The sequence below is a fragment of the Drosophila mauritiana genome, chromosome 3L (assembly GCF_004382145.1).
Source record: "Drosophila mauritiana strain mau12 chromosome 3L, ASM438214v1, whole genome shotgun sequence".
Classification (NCBI taxonomy): domain Eukaryota; kingdom Metazoa; phylum Arthropoda; class Insecta; order Diptera; family Drosophilidae; genus Drosophila; species Drosophila mauritiana.
The window spans coordinates 10,871,711-10,888,875 of NC_046669.1; the positions used below are offsets into that span (position 1 = coordinate 10,871,711).

At 44.9% G+C, this 17,165-nt stretch overlaps 5 protein-coding genes across 5 annotated transcripts; 3 read left to right on the forward strand and 2 right to left on the reverse strand.

Moving 5' to 3' along the window:
* Positions 1-1,086: 1,086 nt before the first annotated feature.
* Positions 1,087-8,819, reverse strand: LOC117140401 (procollagen-lysine,2-oxoglutarate 5-dioxygenase). The gene is made up of 10 exons (XM_033303271.1): positions 8,537-8,819; positions 7,695-7,780; positions 6,365-6,504; positions 5,775-6,306; positions 5,460-5,713; positions 5,244-5,345; positions 5,060-5,185; positions 2,194-2,320; positions 1,693-2,127; positions 1,087-1,632 (listed from the first exon to the last, which is right to left on the reverse strand). Exons 1-10 carry the CDS (start codon positions 8,613-8,615, stop codon positions 1,348-1,350), a joined length of 2,166 nt encoding a protein of 721 aa, XP_033159162.1. The 5' UTR covers positions 8,616-8,819; the 3' UTR covers positions 1,087-1,347.
* On the forward strand, positions 2,318-3,394 carry LOC117140402 (immunoglobulin domain-containing protein oig-4). Its single transcript, XM_033303272.1, has 5 exons — positions 2,318-2,683; positions 2,737-2,840; positions 2,905-2,986; positions 3,037-3,180; positions 3,242-3,394. The coding sequence occupies exons 1-5, from the start codon at positions 2,593-2,595 to the stop codon at positions 3,322-3,324; spliced, it is 504 nt and encodes a 167-aa protein (XP_033159163.1). The 5' UTR covers positions 2,318-2,592; the 3' UTR covers positions 3,325-3,394.
* Positions 4,308-5,021, forward strand: LOC117140403 (immunoglobulin domain-containing protein oig-4). The gene is made up of 2 exons (XM_033303274.1): positions 4,308-4,487; positions 4,541-5,021. The coding sequence occupies exons 1-2, from the start codon at positions 4,308-4,310 to the stop codon at positions 4,847-4,849; spliced, it is 489 nt and encodes a 162-aa protein (XP_033159165.1). The 3' UTR covers positions 4,850-5,021.
* Positions 8,820-9,244: 425 nt separating the features above from the next.
* Positions 9,245-13,295, reverse strand: LOC117139292 (ubiquitin-protein ligase E3A). Its single transcript, XM_033301523.1, has 8 exons — positions 12,885-13,295; positions 12,575-12,820; positions 11,728-12,509; positions 11,424-11,665; positions 10,807-11,361; positions 10,560-10,741; positions 10,011-10,503; positions 9,245-9,944 (listed from the first exon to the last, which is right to left on the reverse strand). The coding sequence occupies exons 1-8, from the start codon at positions 12,935-12,937 to the stop codon at positions 9,606-9,608; spliced, it is 2,892 nt and encodes a 963-aa protein (XP_033157414.1). The 5' UTR covers positions 12,938-13,295; the 3' UTR covers positions 9,245-9,605.
* Positions 13,296-13,521: 226 nt separating this feature from the next.
* LOC117139293 (protein FAM91A1) lies at positions 13,522-16,835 on the forward strand. Its single transcript, XM_033301524.1, has 2 exons — positions 13,522-15,498; positions 15,556-16,835. The coding sequence occupies exons 1-2, from the start codon at positions 13,674-13,676 to the stop codon at positions 16,515-16,517; spliced, it is 2,787 nt and encodes a 928-aa protein (XP_033157415.1). The 5' UTR covers positions 13,522-13,673; the 3' UTR covers positions 16,518-16,835.
* The last annotated feature ends 330 nt before the right edge of the window (positions 16,836-17,165 follow it).

Sequence of the window (17,165 nt, forward strand, 5' to 3'; positions counted from 1 at the left end):
CAGAGAGTCAGAAAGAGAGAGACAGAGAGCGAGTAAACTTTCGCCTTTTTTGTTTATTTCACAGGCACACACACACACGAACGCACGCACACACTTTTCCAGGATGCGGCTTTTTTAAATTGACCGACTCGATAAATTTGCATTTCTCTTTGCCTTTGCCACTCATCTATTGCTCTCCCTACTTATTTCGGTTTTTATATCCAGCGTCAGTTTTGTTATTTTTAAACACGCACTTTGCGCAACTAACTGTAAATGTACCGCACATCACCCACACACGAAGTCTGCAAACTGGAGTCTTTTAAATTTATCGAAAGTATTCTCTCAATTTCAGTTGCATTTAAAAAACAAACTTGTTTATTTCGTTATATTTGTTTGCTGGCCTTTAAGCCAATGTCCGCTCAGTTTATTTAGTACTTCCTATTTTATTAAAAATCGAGACGAACCAGCTGCGCGGACGAAAATCGAGCAATAACATAGAGCGTGCTTCGCCAAGCGTTTAAATACACTTTTCTTTTGGGGTCGTTCGAACTCCCGCAAGTTCGAAGCCTTGGGCTCGATGCAACAACAGTGGGCAGTGGTTCGACTTCATAACATTCTCACTTGCTCTGTAATCGAATTACTCTGTTAGCCTCTAATATGTTAAAATATAAAAAAATTTACATTAAATAATAATATGTTTTTTTGTTGATTTTTAAAATATGGCAGCGTGGATATCTTTATTTAGTAAAATTGATTTTTTTTAGAAAGATATATATCTTTAATTAAATAACTTTTGAGTTCATATAGATTCATTTATTTTAAAACTCACTACAGAAATTTTACTGTGCATTCTGTCAAGTGTCTGCTGTAAATGTTTGCTAACAGCAGAAGTCTGCACACCCGCTGCTGTTACTCGCGTGGGGGGCAGCACTGTTAATGTTGCTATCCCGCTTTTGCAAAACAGCTGTTGGTTGAACATTTCAAGTTAAAGAGCAATATTCTTTCGAAAGCGAATTAAACATTAATTGAATCACGTAAATTAAATAATATTTGATTTGGAATTATAAAAGAAAATAATTGCTCCAGACAAAAACCAAACGAAATATATTTCATTTAATAATTGAATTAATTTATTCAAAAATTGAACACTTTGCACTTGGTAAAAAAGCTTATAATTAACTTAAGGCTGCAACAGATTCATCGAAGTATCCTAAAGCTATCGATCTCAAAGTATTATGTAAAATCATCAGAAATAGAAGGCCGATGCCGCAATTCCATCAACATAAATTGTTCATTGGGCTTAGTATGCAGTTCTTTGGAGTGGCCGATATGGCAGTTTGATAAAGAGTATGACTTAAATTGGCTACCCTACGGATCGATGAAGGAAATCATGATGTAACGCGTGCCATTGGTCACCAGCAGCCCCTCGTGGTAGTGGGTCAGTCGCCCCGGGTGCATCAGCATCCATCCCTTCTTCGTATCGGTCACGGAGCAGTTGTACCGAATGAATCGACAGCCACCGCCCTGATAGTCAATACCCGCCCGGTTCATCGCAATGTTGATGGTGTACGTGGAGGAGTCGTGGTGGGGTCGCAGAGAAGGCTGTTCATCCGGCCGATAACGCACCATGAAGTTCATCAGCGCGCGTGGAGGCTACAAATTAGTGGGAATATTAATACAAATTCTTCTCAAAATGACAATTCTTTGACTCACATTGTGGAAGTAACCCGTGAAGGCGCGCTCCTGCAGCGGACGAACGAACAGTTGGAGAAATTTGAGGTAGAGCCGTTCCAGGCCCACCTGCTTCATGTGGATGTCCCTGGTGGGCACCGCCTCGTATCCGCCCTCCAGCCGATTGTCGCTGTTGCTGCCGTCCGACCAGCCGTTGTGCGCCTCCATGATGGCCACCAAATCGTCGCAGAACGCGTCCGACACGATCTGGAACCAATAGACATCCGGGCACGGCTGCTGTATCTTGTTGCTCTCGTTCAGCTGGAGTGAGTAGTTCGGGTGTATGTACTTCTCCGTCCAGTCGATCTCGTTGCTAAACAACGTATAGAAGTCCGGACGTGTCACAGTCGTGTTGAAGTCATCGGCGTTGACCAAGTGACCGAATATGCGCAGATTGCTGGCGTACATGAAGATACCCTGGACAGAAGAGTGTACACATTAGTATATTAACCAATTGAACACGATGTTCGTTCAAACACTTACCGCATTCCGTAGTGACTCGCACATGGCCATGTCGGGATCGAATTCCTTGTGCTTGAAGGAGATGGCATCGAAGGCGGTTTTCTTCACCAGATATATGCTCGTTACATGGGGCACATTGAACATTCCACTGCAAATGGGCGAAAAAAACACAAGTGATGAATGAGCGAGCGATAAAGTCGAGAGCGGAATGATCTCGATGTCCAGCGGATTTGCAACAATGTTGCGAAAATGGAAAGTGACGTCGCACCGCCGAATGCCCCACCAACTAGATTCACTTAATTCAATAAAAAACGCTCACATTAGAGCGAAGTGGATGGCGTTCTGTTCGGATGTCGACAGTGCAGTTTGAAAACAACATTCACCGCAGGCGATCGGAATCGGAATCTCGGCTCGACAATAATGCCTCGTGGCATCTGCAATCTTCATCGGATCGTGCTCCTCTGCCTATGCTTTTTGATTTTCGGCGATCTCATCTACATAGCCGCCCAAAGTAAGCGATCTAAGCTATATTAATTAATATATATTATTAAGATATTGTTACAGGAAGCACTGCGGGAAAGACGGAGCGTCGCAACTACACGGGCAAAAAACCCGTGGTCATCCAGCACCGATCCCAGGATGCAGTCAACTATTATGATCATGAAAATGTGAGTGGCTCAAGGATAAAATACATTTGTTTTCTAAATAAATACATCTAATAACATTGTTCAGGGCGCCAAGATTATAAAGTCTTCGCATTTCGAGTTGGATTACACCCTGGGACGCAAGATCACTTTCTTTTGCATGGCTCAAGGTGAGAGTTAGTTGGAAGAAGTAACCAGATACTAACATTTTTGATATTAGGCAATCCTCGACCGACCATTACCTGGTTTAAGGATGGCGCAGAGCTCTACCAGCACCGATTCTTTCAGGTACACGAATCTCATATAGAAGCGAATATTGTTAAATCCAAAATGGAAATCGATCCTACCACTCAAATGGATGCTGGTAGGTTTATTATTAAATGTTTATTTGACTTAAATGTATATATTATTACCATGGCTTTCAGGTTTCTACGAGTGTCAAGCGGACAATATCTATGCCATCGATCGTAGAGGTTTTCGCACGGACTACGTTATGGTTAACTTTTGAGAAAAGCCCACTTTTCACCCATTACGAAACAGTAAAGCTGAGATCTAACTATAAACTACAATGCTTTCAATACAATTAAATAAAAATATTTAAAAATACATTTTTGCGTTTCGGATTATGGAAATTTAAAGTCTATTTCAATCCGACCTTTCTGCTTCCTCGTGTGCATCCATGTGAGTATCTGTGAGTGCCAAAGTTCATAGGTGTGTGTGCGCACAAAGCCGACAAATTGACTCAATTACCCAATTCAAGTGATTTTTTTGCATTTATTTTATTAAAATGTGTGAAAGCAAACCAAGCTAACCGAGGCTTTTTGGTTCTAAAGTGTTGAGTGCTCTATAGCCTTCAAAAAGGCACAGTGGAACAAATAAACACTAAGCAGTTCGAAAAAAGGTTTCTTTAAAATAGAAAAGCATTTTCGAATCAATGTGCTTCTTGCACTATGTAGTATTGAATGTAATCAAAATCAATCTCATTCTATCTACAATGTAAAATAGTTATATTATATAGATACTATTATATGCATATTGTGGAAATATTTGAACACTAGAATCCAGTTCCTTTTAACTACTTTCCCTGAAAGCGTACTATCGTGCCATTGCCACTGTAAACTAGACCGAATCCCAGCAAGACACATGGAAAGGGGTGCCATGGCCTACGATGGTATATCGCGAGCGATATCAGCAAGCGTCCAAATCAAATCTAGCTAGGGAATTGAGTGAAATGTGGAAATGCGGCGATGAGGATTGTGAACCCAGTATAAAAAAGCCGCGAGCGGCGAATTTCGAGAGCAAACCAAACGGTTTAAATCCGCCGGACAATTGTGGCAAATTAGATGAGCTGAGCAGAGTGGTGCAGCGTCTGGCCGAGTGGATCAGTCACCGATCAAACGAGATTCGCACAGCAACGCCAGCAGCAGCAGCAGAAAAATATAGCGATAGTGATCATCTCCGACAGCAGCATTATCCATTATCCGGAGAGTCATGCAGGTTAAGTGCCTGATCGTCTGCCTCGCTTTGGGGCTATTAATGCTGGCCACGCCCATTTGCGAGGCGCGCCGAGGGCGTGGACGTGGACGAACCAAGTCCAGGGTGCAGATCGGACTGCCAATTACCGGAAAATATCGCGATCCGGAGTCCGATCAGTATTACAACAACAATAATGTGAGTGAAGGGAAAATTTGCAGGAGTTCCATATTAATTATTGCACGTTTTAGGGCGCCAAAATCCTTCAAGCCTCCCACTTCGATCTTGAGTACGTTCTGGGCCACAAGATCGCCTTTTTGTGCGTGGCCAAGGGCAATCCCCGACCTCATATCACCTGGTACAAGGACGGAGCGGAGATCTATCAGCACCTCTACATGCACGTCCACGAATGGCGCATCGGCGACGACAAGGTCAAGTCGAAGATCGAGATTGACCCTGCCACACAGATGGACGCTGGACTCTACGAGTGCACCGCCGACAACATGTACTCCATCGATCGGCGCAGTTTTAAGACGGATTTCTCCATTGCCTTCGACTGATCGCAACAAAGCTATTATCAATCTTATTATTTCAATTTTGTTGCACTTGGCAAAACATAAAAAATAAAATTTGAAGGCTTTTTTTGTGAATTATAGCCTAAATTGAAAGATAAATCTTTTATAAAGAAAATCTCGTTTGAAGAATGGAATAAAATACTGTATCTACAAACTAAAGAAAGTTTCCCTACCCTTCAGTTGGTTTGCACTTACATAAGTTCCCGCTTTACAATGTCCACGTAGTCGTGCGATCTGGCATAGTAGCCTCCCTCGGAAAGAGCGCCCCAGAAGTTGCTCCACAGCTCCTTGTGCTTGGAGAAAATCGGAGCCACAAATTGCCTGCAAGGATATAAATAAAGTTATTTGGGGGAAAGTGATTAAAGTGGCCTTGACATACTTGTTCAGCCTGAGCAGCTCCCTGAGAACCTCGCTATCGTCGATGTGCGCATCTGCATCCACGAAGAATATATAATCACTCTGGTGGAGTCGAGCCTTGTCACTGGAAAAATGGAACGAATAAAACCACAGTTCTTCAATACAAACTTCGATATGATATGCTATGAAATAATTAATCATATCAATTAATTTAAAAATAATTAATTATAAAACTTACAGGGCCAACTGCCTGCCCTGGCGTTCATCCAACTCGTCAGTGGAGAGAGCAAACTTGGCAGTAGCATACTCTTTGCCATATTTGTTAACAAACGACTTGATGTCGTCGTCGTGAAATGCAACATTGCTGTAGATGAGCAAGTGGAGTTTTTCCTTGGGATAGTTTAGGCTCTCGATGCCCTCCAGAAACTGGTCGAAGAAGGGCACGGGTTGCGTAACCATCAGGGCTAGTGAAATCACAGGTAGGTTTGTCTCCTAGAAAATATATTGTATATTTAATATATGCATGTGTATAAGCATATTCAAAATCGCTTACTTCCAAGTCCAATAGATTTTCCTGACACAAAAGGCAGACGCCATTAAAAGTCCTGGCCAAATAATTGCCATATGCATTCAGATCCACTTTGCTAAGTCCATTGCCATGGATGATGGCTGGCGTCGTCATGAAATCCACGTTCTGCAGAACGCCCTGATTGCTCTCGAGATCCACTTTAAGCTTCACATCGTTCTTGGCACCATGTAGGTTTTGGAATAGGCGCGATTGTACGTCCAGCTTTAAGCCCAGCTTGGTGCGTTTGGTCTCGTCGAGGAAGATCTTTGTAAAATACAGCTGATCGTCGGCAGTGTCTTCAATTGGATCCTCCAGCAGAGCGAAAACTTGTGGTGCATAACCAATGAAGGCGCCCGAATTGAGGAATCGCGAGGCCTTGCCCTCCACTTCGGGATAGTCATTGGCCAGACTCTTGTCGGGCCAGCAGTATTTCTCGGCGGAGAAGAGTATCTTGGCACCAGCCTCTTTGAATTTCTCGAAGATCTCATCCAGCGTGGTGGTGATAATCACATCGTAGCTAAAAAGTACACCTTTATAATTAATAAATCATTTGATTTTTTTATTGAATTTCAAACCTGTCTGTGAAGAGTATGATTGTTTCGGGTTCATTTTTATACGGAGTTATAGCTTCGCGCAGAAGATTGAGCTTGAATCCGCCGCCGGGCTTTTGCATATCTCCTCCTTTCCATTCCTCTCCCAAGCCAAGGGTGGTCACCTTTTAGAGATTAAATATTATTTTAAATGCTAACAAACTTGCCTAACAAGCTACCTAAATCTATGCATTTGGTTCATCTACAAGCTCATATTATATTAAACATATACAAAGCTCCCAAAAATATTACAAAAATCTAAAAGAAATCATATCTCTTCCATTAAAGGAAACCAAATCACAAACTACATTCATTTAGCAACGCTGCGGGATTAAATATCTTGGGTCGCACAGTTCTTTAAATACAAAAAAAAAATGTACATATATAGAAATTCAAAGCAAAGGGGGAGAGATCAGGTTCAATCCATAAAAAAAGCCGGCTAAGCGAGCTTATCAGCACATTTTGTTGTCGTGCATATATATTTTTGAACAACAAAATTTCTAAGCCGGCCGACAATACAAAAAGTGTCACCGATAAGCGAAATCTCCCACCGACTTGGTGTAGAAAGTTCTAAGCTATCAATAGACCGGGAACCCAATCCCAATGTATTGTGCTAATTACCCCCGGCGACTGCACCGAATCTCGAATCTCCTTGGCGTACGTGATTTCAACATGTGTGCACTATATGTTGACTACATGTTGTCGTTGCCCCACAATGTCCAGCAGCCAATCTCGGTGTTCCACATCAGAAAATCGGACGCCAACGCCGGATGCTCGGGTAGCGGCGAACAGGCACAGATATATAGCTACTATACTATATGCTAACCAGACATTTTAATAATACAATGTTGCCTAAGTGTGCCAAGCCGCCGGGCAAGTCTTCAATCTTCTAAGACAATACAAGCATACTCACATATCACCCAGTTCTTATCTATCATAAATGCTATGTTCTAGCTTATATACCAGTTTTTATGAAAATTCGATTGTCTGAGAGTGTCGTCACATTAGGAATTCATCAATAAAAACAATCAAAACTCATTTGCATATGAAGAGTTGTTCGTAGATGTTCTATTAAACATAGAAGTTTGCCAATTTCGTTTAGGCAAAAGTATATGTTCTCTAATTTTTATCCCAGATGGTGACATGTCTTTCTTGATGAACCGTCAAGTTTCTAGGTTCTAACCGCTTTATATCTAAACCACAATATCTAAATATAGCAGATCATAGATTTTAGATAGCCAGTGTGAAACAATTTCTGGTCTTGACTTTAAAATGCTTTAATTAATACGAATCCTACTTTTAATAGGGGTCTCACCTCAATATCGTAGACGCGCGCAGATCGAATATATCTAGTATAGCCATCGGTGGGTTCAGTGGCCACAGTGAACACTTTGATTTTGTCTGTAAATTAAGATCAAGTTATATATATGAATCAATAGTAAAGATTAATAGAAAGTGAGCCATCACTTTTTGATTATTTTTTAATAAATTTATTTAATAGTTTCTAATATTGCTCGTTGAACTTGCGTAAGCTCTACTGTATTCTAGTTTTGGGTTCTAATTAGAATACAATAAAATTTTATTTTGTATTGTCTGAAAGTCATTAAATTATAATGAATGCATTTTAGACAAGTTGAGCTTGTTTAAAGCAGTTTAATTTCGGAATATGTAAACGAATTTGCTGTTTGAGAACCATTTTGTATCTTTCATCTCAGATGCAGATGCATCTGAACACTTGAAGCTGCATCTGTGCTCCGTTTCCGAGCAATTCCAGAGTAAACGACCGCAGCATCAAAGCGAAACGAAAACAAAAGCAAATTAAAAGGCAAGGAGAGATGTGTGGGATGGTATATGGATCATAAACAAATTCTCTGAGCTATGTACTGCACATGCACAGAAAAAAGTAAGGGTAAACTACATTGAAATAGGCATTTCAATTTCACACTTTTTATGTTTTGAGCGAGAAAAGGATGCTCCAGTTTCTTATCAAGAATGATAAGAAAAACCATCGCATCATATCCCTTTTTATCTCTGTGCATTTGTGGAATAAGTACGCCAGTGGAATGCACTTAACGTCGGAAAATATGAAAACATGAATGCAATATAATTTTCTATGGCTGCTGATGAACTCATTCTAGTTAGAAATTAAAAACAAACCATTCCAATTGGACTCGGCGTCTCCTTGCGACGTCACGGCCAGCAGCAACAACAACAAGGCGCTTTGTTGTATTCTCATGATGCTGGACAACTAGCTGTCGCTCTCTCTCTCACTCGCACACACAGTGATGCACTCGCTATCGGTGGTTAAAAATTGTTATAGAGAACAGTACGTTATACTAGTTGCATTTTTTTGTAATAAATGCTAAGGAAATCAAAACACTTTCCGCTCCACAAAATATTGGGAGTCCCACCCGCAAGAAACTCAGAAACGCGAATAACAAATGTGTGGCCGCGGCTATGCGGTTAGAAAATATCGCCTGAAAAAAGAGCCTAAAAAATCCACCAATCCCAAAGTCAGCTGTTGTGAAATAGGCCTTTCACACTGCATTTTTTATTAAATGTTTTTAGACTAAATAAAAAATAAAGTTAAAAAGTTATTTTATAAGTTATTTAAATATGGATAAGAAAAGTAAAAAAAAGTACTTCACACCGAAATTTAAATGTCAGCTGGTGCGAAATATTGCTTCTATTCTTCTTTGTATTAGTTGCTTCTATACTAAATAAAAAATTTAAGTGTAATTTAAATCATAATCAGAAATGAAACTTTTTCCATAATTTCAATTTGTTACAAAATCACAAACAAAAATCTGATTTTAAATATCCCATGCTTTAAAGCCCAATCTAAATGGAAAATACACCCTTATCTTCGCCGAACTACTTTAAATTTATTTAGGAAAATATTCAGCGCGTACTGTTTTTAAATGTGGGTGATTCTAGGGTGAGTTCACATAGTGCAGTATGTGGCGTGTGTGTCTATGTACAATTAACTGGGCTAAAGAAACAAAATCGCGTGTCCGTTCGGTCTGCTCGCTTCGCCATCGCACCATATAAATTGAGCACATATATTGTGTATGTATATATTGTCTCATTGAACAGGTCGTATCAAAAATAAATGGCAGAACCCAAAACGAACTCAAACCGATCAAAATATTCGAAATCTTTGTCCCAGAGAGGTGGTGGTATCAGTTCCAGATGACAGACTTGCACTCGCAGTTTGGACCACAGCCTACAGCATGCCGAAGCCCTTCGAGTAGTTGATGGCCTTCATCAGCCGCTCCTCCAGCTTCTCGCGGCTGCTGTACTCGGGCAGGAGCAGCACGTTGAAGCAGGTGTGCGATGTGGGCAGCCGGTCGCTATCCGGACCGTGACGCGTGATTAGCAGACGCAGGCATTTCAGGCCGCCAACCGGAACACGCGCCGATCCCGTCGTGAACTCGAGCAGCTTGTGCTTGTCCTCGCTGGGCATCGCATGCACTATGCTCCAGAAGTCCTGGATGTACTGGCTCTTCTCCGTGTAGCCGCCCTCGTACACAGTGGAGTTTTCCAGTTCCACAAAGTCGAATTCCTGCCGATGGTTTCAGAGTTCAACAATCGAATGTATTTCGTATATTGAATATAGCTAGCTACTCACCCGACTGCCGCAGACCAGCATCTCGATCTCCTCTGGCCGGAAGAGCAGCTTCAGTGGCGATTCGTCCGTGACCATTTCGAAGCCCTTGCGGAAGGCATTGAACTGCTGCTCGATATTCGTGTTGAGCAGGAAATCACTGTACAGGTTGACAAAGAGCTCCTTGTTGTGCTGCCCCACCAGTACATCCTGGCCGTTCGGCACCAGTTCGTGCTCTACCACATCACCGAAAACATCGCTGTAGCTGATCTTGAAGGTCTGTTCGAATACCTCCTCCATATCCTGGCCCTGATAGTCCAGCATGGACTTCAGATTCTTGTACAGCGCCGGACTCCAGTCGCTGAGGTCGGCGAACGTGCCCCGATAGCCTATTAACTTGCGGTAGACCACCATGGGGAAGTTTACGGCCAGGGTGACGTTGTTATAGATCGCGAGGCCAATAATTATACCAATCAGAGTGAACTGGGCTCCGTTCTCAAATGGTGTGGCATTGAACCTACATATGGATATATATAGTTCAACTGAACAGACTTATCCCAAATGAATACCCACCACATATTGTTGGTCTCCTCCTGATGTATAAACATTCCAAAAGCCGGGTTGAATATCTCCTCCACGATTAGCTGGAAGAACTCTTTGGATACGCCGCCTTCGTCGATCCCCTGCTCGCCGACAAACTCCACCACCAACTGCTTCTTGAGATCCTTCGGATTGCTCATGGCCACCATTTCCAGCTAGGGAATTAAACGTGTATTAATGACACCTGTTAACTAGGACACTAAAAACCATTTGTACACACCCCAATGAGCGCGTCGTTGATGAGCTGGTCCCTTCGCACCGTCAGCTTAAGATCCGGCCGAGGAGTATCTTCCTGTCCTACCTGACCCATATTGTTGAGGATGGAGTGAAGGGAGGAGTAGCGCTCGCTATACATCCTCATTCGGCTATCATAGTACAAGGCATCCACTTTGGTTGACGGCGTAAGGATAAAGGCGTACAGCATAAACGAAAAGTAGTTTGCATGGCCGGAACCAATCTCGCTCTCCATGGCTAACGTCTTGTAGGACAGGTAGTCGTGGTGCATCTGAATGTTTTCACTGAGCGCCTCGTTGTAGAACTCCTCAAGTGGTATCAGTGGTTTCCGGCAATCGATTGACGACACCTGCAGCTCCTTCTCAAACTGATCCTCGGCGAATTTGGGCATGTGCGGCTCCAACAAAGAGTTGTAGGCGAATAGGTCGTCCTCCACTACTGCGCTGCCAGATGCGGTCGCCGCTTCCGTTCGATCCTCCAGCGGCACCCGACACGACGGTCGCTCCAGCTCGCTAGCCAGAATGTTCGCGTAGAAGACAATCTATCACATTGAAGTTAAGCAAAATGCATTACAAGCCATATTGCAAAAAACCTCACAATTACCTTCAAAACTTTGGTGACACTGATTATGGATTCGTTCTCGCGCATGGATTCCTCGTCCAAAAGCACCTGTAGAGTAATTTGCTGCTGGCAGGCTGCGATCAACGAATGCAGCTGATCCGAACAATGAGCCGCCCAGATCCTGGCCAGGCGCGCCTGTGCCGGCACTGGCATGGCCGACGCCGCATGACATAACTTTGGCAGCACCCTGTCCAGATAGTCCATGTCTACCACACTGTTCTTGGCTAAAGGGAAATGAGAAAAGCTGTAACTTGAAGCACTCCAGGCATACAATTGAAAAACTCACTATTCGTGGCTAGATCAAAGCAGATGACCAGACAGTGAATGACCCTTTCCCAATCCGTACGCATGTAGATCACCCAGTCAGACAGCTGAATAACGCTGCTGGTAAGCTTCTCCGTGATAGCTCGTATTTGACAGCCAAAAAGGAGACGCTGCACTCGTCGCAAACCGGGCAGATCCACCAGCGTGTCGCTGCTTTGGGATGAGTACACATCATCGTCCTCTTCTTCGACTTCTGCAGAAGCAGTGGCGTTAGCCGCCGATTCTGATTGTTCGTCCACCTGTTGTGTACTGTCTTCGTCCTTATCGTGTTCCCCTTCCAAAGTTCGTAGCTGCTCCTTGTTTAAAGCCCCCGATGAATTGGCCAGCAGCTCCTGGAGACTACTAGAAGCCGCTGGTTCTGCGCTGCGAATGAAGCTCTTGCCCAGTCTATCTACGCTGGAGAACACAACGCCGATTGCGTGGCAAATCCTGTCGTAACTGTCAGCCGCCCTACATTCCTCATAGAGTGCTATCAGACTGTTGGCATCCAAGCTGTGGACTGGCGCCAGGGTGGGTGTACAAGGTTCCGAGTCGCCGGAGGAGTGTTCAGCGCCGGCGATATCCAGTTGCGGCACACTCTGGGCGAGATACGGACTGGATACGGGCACTACAACGGCAGCTGGCGTAGACTGCGATTGTCTGCTGGTTGTCGTGGTGGTGCTGGCTGAGGTAATTGTGCTTGTCGAGCTGCCGCTGCTACTGCTGCTGCTGTCGTTCGGCGAAAGCATGTCCACATCCTGGGGGCTAAAATGGGGAAAAGTTGAAACTTTACTACTTTACTTTGTTCCATATGTTAAGAGAACTCTTACCTGCTGGTCTCCGCCTCGCAGAGCTGTGCATCCTGTGAAAGGAGCTGCAGAGCTCGGGCGGCCAGCTCGTTGGGCGTCATGGGCGCCACCTTGCCGCTGGAGGCGCAATTGGCATTGCTGCAGTTGGCGTTCCCACAGCCGGATTGTAGTTGGTGGAAGTATCGCTTGATTAGGCTGCGCACCGCCGAACGCTTCATTTCGGGCGTGGCCCGCCCGCCCACCGCTCCAGCTGCAGATCCTGATGCACTGAGGGAGGTTCAAACAAAATCTGATTTAATACGCCACAACTTAAGTAGTTGAAGTTATTCACCTGGAAACACCTGGCAGATGCTGATCATCCTCGCGACCCCCGCCTCCGTTCATCTTCGCTGAAATCTGCGCACTTTACGCCTCCACCGCCGCCGCCCCTTTCTTTGTTTGCCGAAAGTGATTCTGCTCCACTCTCAAAACGTAAAGGGTGCAAAAAAAAATCGATGTTGATGTCCCTTTTCTGTGTCGCGGCTACCCAAAATTCTTATGCTGAAGCTGCTCAGCCGCTGCCGTTGTCTCTGTTGCCCGCTCGTCGAGCGCTGAACGCCGACTTTCTTGCAGTCCGATAGCAATACTAGCAAGCTCGGTAATTCGTCAACGTTTTGACAATTTTGACTCTAATAGCGTAAGTGTTTATGAATGAAGCAGGCAGCAACGAATATTGAAAATCATTCTAAACGATGTGCTATCGATAAGCTAGTGATATCGACAGCACACCGATAGGCACATTCGTCATCGGACAGTATTGTTAGGCACTGTCGATAGGCGTCGGTTGGAAGTTTGCAATTTTAAACGTGATTGTGAAATTGCAAGGGATATTATGACTAATACTAATAATAATCGAACTATCGAAAAACTGTTTGCTCGCCAGTGCTGTGAAACACCGGCGGTCTTATCAGCTGTCGACGTATGAAACCAATAACACCGTGTCCGTGTTATCGGACCTATCGTTCCTCTCAAAAAAAAAAAAAAGAAAAATAATACGCAGGAAGAAAATACTGGATTCCGTAGCCGGACCGAATGCAATGAGTTAGTCCGACCAGCCGGAGAACCCAATCCGAGTCCCAAGATGACGGAGCAAGAGGATTTGGCCGCCAGCGGAGGTGGCAATGCGACCACTGGCTCTGGAACCAATTGCCAAAACCAACTGCAGCAATGTGTGCGTGGGAATGTCACCTGGGAACTGCTGCCCGTGCATCTGCGATCGGTTCTGCACAACAATCAGCGTGACTACGAGAAGTTCGTCTTTAACTATAGTCTAAAGAATCAGCTGAGGTTCCGGGGCAACCTGGCCGCCAAGGTGTTTCGCCGGGAGCAGCGCTACTACGAGCTGTTGATACAGAAGAGCATCAATGGATTGGGCGCATTTCCCTACCACCTGGCCGATATCGTCACCAAGGGCCTGAGGGTGACGCCCTTCAACTACTATCTGGATGTTTTGGGTCAGCTTTTGCGAAGCGACAAAAGCTACGATACTTTGCCCAACTTTACGGCAGCCGACTGTCTGCGTGTCCTGGGCATTGGCCGCAACGAGTACCTGGCCCTTATTAGCGATCTGAAAACCCACACACCGCGCTCCTTGATCTTCGGGTCGCGGCCCAATCCGCTGGACTTCCTGCCACGCTTTCCGGTGCGCATACACATCGAGCCCTGGTGGCGACTGGACATTGGCTATGTCCTGGAAGCGGATATTCGCTATTTGTCGCCCGCTGAAAGAGGCCTGCTCGATGACTTGATTGACTTTGGAGCCCAGCCGGCTGGGAAATGCGATCACGAGGTGGTGCACAGCCTGTACCGGAAGGGTTTGATCTACTTGGATGTGCCCATAAGCGGGGAGGACAGGATATCCATACCGCCGCTGCGCAACTTTGTGATGAATCGCGTGAGCGGGGACTACTTCGAGAATCTGCTGTACAAGATTTTCGTTAGCGCGGATGAGCACATGACCATTGCCGAGTTGGCACAGATGCTGCAACTGGAGCTGGATAGCGTTAAGCAGGCCATATCGTTTATCTGTCGTCTGGGTTTCGCTCATCGCAAAGAAGACCTGGTCAATCAGACGAATCATTCCAGCTGGGAGGGATACAACCAGCAGCAAGCGCCAGATACGCCGCAGATCACACCGCTGAACTACAATTTGCATACCAGTAGCAGCTTCGAATTCGACCAGAGTCCCAAATCGCCAAAGACACCCAAGGAAAGGGAGAAGGACAAGGATAAGGACAGCAGTTCCATAGGCTACCTCTCCTCGGACGGCAACACGAGTGACTTCAGCTTTGCCAACTTGAATACGACACCACAGGAGAGGGTGAACAACAGCGATGAGCAGGAACTGAGCTCGGAGCTGGAGCAAGAGGATCTGTCTGCTCCAAAGCAGGCTGCTCCATCGGCTGCGATATCAACCGCTGTCTTGCCAAAAAGCGGCAAGAGGGTGGGCTTCCTCTTCGACTCCACGCTCACCGCCTTTCTAATGATGGGCAACCTGTCGCCCGGCTTGAAGAATCACGCTGTGACCATGTTTGAGGTGGGCAAGCTGTGCGAGGAGAGCCTGGACAGTTTTCTGGCTGAACTGGAGCAAGTTTCGCTGCTGGATGCGGAGGGCGAAGGCGACGTGTCGCGCTATTTCGCCCACGCGGTCATTTTGCGTTCTACCATTTGCTCACTGCGACATTTGCTGCCGGGCGGTTTGGATCTGCTGCGACTGGAGTGCCTAGAGGGCTTGGATCAGCAGACAAGAGATCGCGTTCTGGAGAAGAAGTACAAGTTTATAATAGCCGCTTCGCCGCTGACGGCGTCGCTCAGCCATACATTTAGCATTCCCTACTTCGGCCAATTCCTGCGCAGCTCCGATGTGGCGCCCATGTGGAGCAAGCTATTCTACAATCATATCACAGGTAATCTTCTTAGTTATCTTATCCCACTAGTTATTCTCTAAATACCTATTTATTCAGGCTATGGACCGCCCAGTTTGCTTCTCTGCCGAGGAACTGTATTGAAGACCTTGCCACGCTTGTTCCTGGGCTATGGCAAACTGCTGGTGAACATCCTGCACTCAGATGCGTATGTGCTTAATTCCGAGAATTTCCGCAACCTGAACTATCAGCTCAAGAACGGCTGTGTGCTGCTCCAAGGCTACGGAATCCGCACAGCCGGTGCGCTCCACTATGAATCATTTCCGTTCCAAGCGGCAGACACACGCCAAGCGAAGTGGGCTGCCCATCGGGCCGTACACAAACTTTCCAGCCTTTTGGACCTGCGCCAGCAGTGCGGCTACATAACATTCCTGAACACTGGAGTGCCGGATCTCGGTTGCGAGGACTACGAACTGCAGGTGCGACTGAAGCCGGCGCAGCGTCAGAAACGAACCTCAATTGCGGCGCCCAGCAAACCTAACCATGTGCCAACGAACGAGGTGACAAGCTTTCAATTGAAGAGTCCGGATGAGAACCACTTTGCGGCCACGCCGGAACACGGTCCTGCGAATGAGTTCACTGCTCCGGATTGCAGCCAAGTGCTGGCTAGCGAACTGGCCAAGTGCAGCAGTCGTGCGGATCTGGTGTCGCAGAGTTCCGTGGAGATCGAGGAGATTTCACCGTCGGTGGTGCAGGATGAGGACGCCACTGAGGAGTGGACCCTGCTGGACGTTAATTTTGGCGTACCCCTATTCGATGTCGATACCAATACGAGAATTTGCGAGCAACTGGTCCAGGGACTCTGCAGCGATGCTAATTTGGAGGCGTTGCCCGCGGCAGCCAGCCAGGCACAAGTTCTCTTCCTGGATTTCGTGCAGCAGTGCTTGTACTTCGAGGACGATCCGGCCAGGCAGTCGGTGCAGGCAGCACGGCCACTTCCTCATCCCAGAATCAACCTGGCATTCGAGAATGGACACGTGTGCCACTGGAATGGTCGCTGAGCAGCGTACGCCTCAATGCATTCCCCAAGTATTCCGTTTACATTCCCAGTTACTTATCAGTTTGTGTACAGTTGGCGGACCGATTTAATGGCAAACAGATTTATATTTATATATACGTATATATATCCGCTAACGCATTCACATAAGCTAACCAACCATCGGCCAAGTAAGTCAGCATCGCAGTCTGAAAGTTTGCGTTCGTTTTTTTATTAGTTTTGTAAGCTCCCAGGGGAGACAGAAAGATAAAGATTGGCTTTGTGCCCTCCAACCATATACACATATTAATGTATGTCTGAATAAATGCAATTTTAAAACTTATTTCTACTATTGTTTCTTAATACTTGTCGAGATCTTATCTATTGATAATTGTGAGTTATCAAAAGAAGGCCATGGACATGATAAACTTTGATATCTTTTTCTGATAACTTGTTTATTCTTTAATAATAGAATATCTTAATAATTATTTGGCTTATTGATTATTTAAATAATTTTTGGAAAATAAATTGGTATAGTTAATAAAAATTTATAATCTATAATTTAATCAAAAATTTAATTAAAAGTTAGGTAATATTTTTAAATTGTTATGTTTATTATGTTAATTGAGTAAATATGATAAATTTTTACAAATATAATTTTTAAAAATCTAAA